A 2104-nucleotide genomic window follows, 5' to 3' on the forward strand; every position below is an offset into this window, starting at 1 on the left:
AAAAAAAAAAAAAGAATAGAATCATTATTAACTGTGATTATAGATAAGAAAACTGATGTTTCCTGAAGTTAGTAACTTTCTTGTGTCTGCTTGCTTGTGAAGCAGTTGAGTGTGGATTTGATCACAGGCAGTTTAGCTCAGAGTCTATGCTCTTGGCCACAATGTTCTGAGTTTAAATAGGACAAACTAGATGTTCAGTTGTGCAAGAAGGGAGGGAACATGGATGGGCTGAGCCTGAGCCTGAGGGTTGGCCCTGAGCTTCCCTGGCCATCAACTGCTCCCCTAGGCAGCTCCAGTGACCCTGCAACTGCTCTTCTTGGACGGCGAGGAGGCACTGAAGGAGTGGGGACCCAAGGACTCCCTTTATGGCTCCCGGCACCTGGCCCAGCTCATGGAATCCATGCCTCACAGTCCCGGCCCCACCAGGATACAGGCTATTGTAAGATAAGGGTCCCACTGGGCTCTGGTAGGGGAAAGAGAAGGTGAAGGGGGGTTGACAGTATTCTGCTTGGACCCTCCAGTTCTATCCTCTCTCCCTAGGAGCTCTTTATGCTTCTTGATCTCCTGGGAGCCCCCAATCCGACTTTTTACAGTCACTTCCCCCGGACAGTCCGCTGGTTCCAGCGGCTCAGGAGCATCGGTAAGGGTGCACCAGCCTGGGGTACAGGAGAGAGGGCTTCAGTGGGTCAGGCCCTGTTTTCCAAAGGCTTATACAGCCTTCCTTCCACCTTCCCGTCTCTCCAAGGAACTAGGGCAGAGGCAAACAGATCCCACCACAGTCAAGTATAGTGGTTACAAAACAGGGGCTCTGTGATGAGATAGCCCTGGTTCCAAGTCCTGGCTCTGCTTCTTACCAGCTTTGTGAATTTAGGCAATGGCTTTCTCTTTTTGAGCCTCAATTTCCTATGTGTAAAATGGGCATTATGGTAATGACAACAGGATATCTACCTCCTAGACTCGGGAATTGAATGAGGCCAGCAACAGAATAAGCCCACAGTGAGGAATAACTGGCATTCATTCTTTTTGGGATGACCACAAACCCTCCTCTGATTTGTGAAGAGGGGAACTTTGACTGCCGAGGACTAACTCTTGCTCTTTAATTCCCATCACCTCCAGAGAGACGACTGCATCGTTTGAACCTGCTGCAATCTCATCCCCAGGAGGTGATGTACTTCCAACCTGGGGAGCCCCCTGGCTCTGTGGAAGATGATCACATTCCCTTCCTCCGTAGAGGTACTTGCTGGGGGGATGGGGGAATGAAGGTCCAAGGAAGCCACAAATTTCACTTAGCCCTAGCACCTTCCCAGGGCTGAGGACTGGTGGCAAGTTGTTTAAGCAACTGGTGCTTTGATTTTTTTCATCTGTGAAATGGGGATAATAGCTAGAGTATTGTTGAGGTGTTTGAATGCCCTAATATAAAGACCATAGGCTAGGCACAGAGGCTCATGCCTATAGTTCCAGCACTGTGGGAGGCTAAGGCAAGAGAATCACTTGAGCCCAGAAGTTTGAATCCAGCCTGGGCAACAGAGTGAGATCCTGTTTCTAAATAAAGAAAGTAGGCTCAGCACCTGTAGCTCAGCAGCTAGGGCACCAGCCACATACACTTGAGCTGGCAGGTTTGAACCCAGCCCAGGCCTGCCAAACAACAATGACAACAACCACCAAAAAATAGCCAGGTGTTGTGCTGGGTGTCTGTAGTCCCAGCTACTTGGAAGGCTGAGGCAAGAGAATCACTTAAGCCCAAGAGTTTGAGGTTGCTGTGAGCTGTGACACCATGGCATTCTACCCAGGGTGGCATAGTGAGACTCTGTTTCAAAAAATAAAGAAAGAAAGGAAAAAAACAAACAAAAGCTTTGCCATTTATAGTCAACACAAACAAAAAATGATAGGAGAAAAGAAAATATTTAGTTTCAAAAATGTCAAAGAATATAAAAAAGAAAAAAAAAATGTCCAATCATATTTTAGGCCTTCTGAACTCAATCTTGGGCCTCTCTATGATTTTTATAAAGCTGCTACATGGTTCTGATGCACAGCCAGGGTTGAATACATATAGAAGAGACATTAAGAATGTAGTTTTGGCTCGGCGCCTGTGGCTCAAGTGGCT

The 2104-nt window shown here is 47.4% G+C and overlaps 1 protein-coding gene across 3 annotated transcripts in view; it reads left to right on the forward strand.

Moving 5' to 3' along the window:
• Positions 1 to 2104, forward strand: part of QPCTL (glutaminyl-peptide cyclotransferase like) — a 9510-nt gene that overhangs the window by 4277 nt on the left and 3129 nt on the right. For all 3 annotated transcript variants that reach the window (XM_023518963.1, XM_003799518.3, XM_012811219.2), the window contains 3 exons: positions 287 to 439; positions 541 to 640; positions 1117 to 1233. In XM_023518963.1, the coding sequence (XP_023374731.1) occupies positions 287 to 439; positions 541 to 640; positions 1117 to 1233 (370 nt within the window). The remainder of the gene's footprint in view (positions 1 to 286; positions 440 to 540; positions 641 to 1116; positions 1234 to 2104) is intronic.

The sequence above is a fragment of the Otolemur garnettii genome, unplaced genomic scaffold, assembly GCF_000181295.1.
Source record: "Otolemur garnettii isolate 467f Iridium unplaced genomic scaffold, OtoGar3 scaffold00152, whole genome shotgun sequence".
Classification (NCBI taxonomy): domain Eukaryota; kingdom Metazoa; phylum Chordata; class Mammalia; order Primates; family Galagidae; genus Otolemur; species Otolemur garnettii.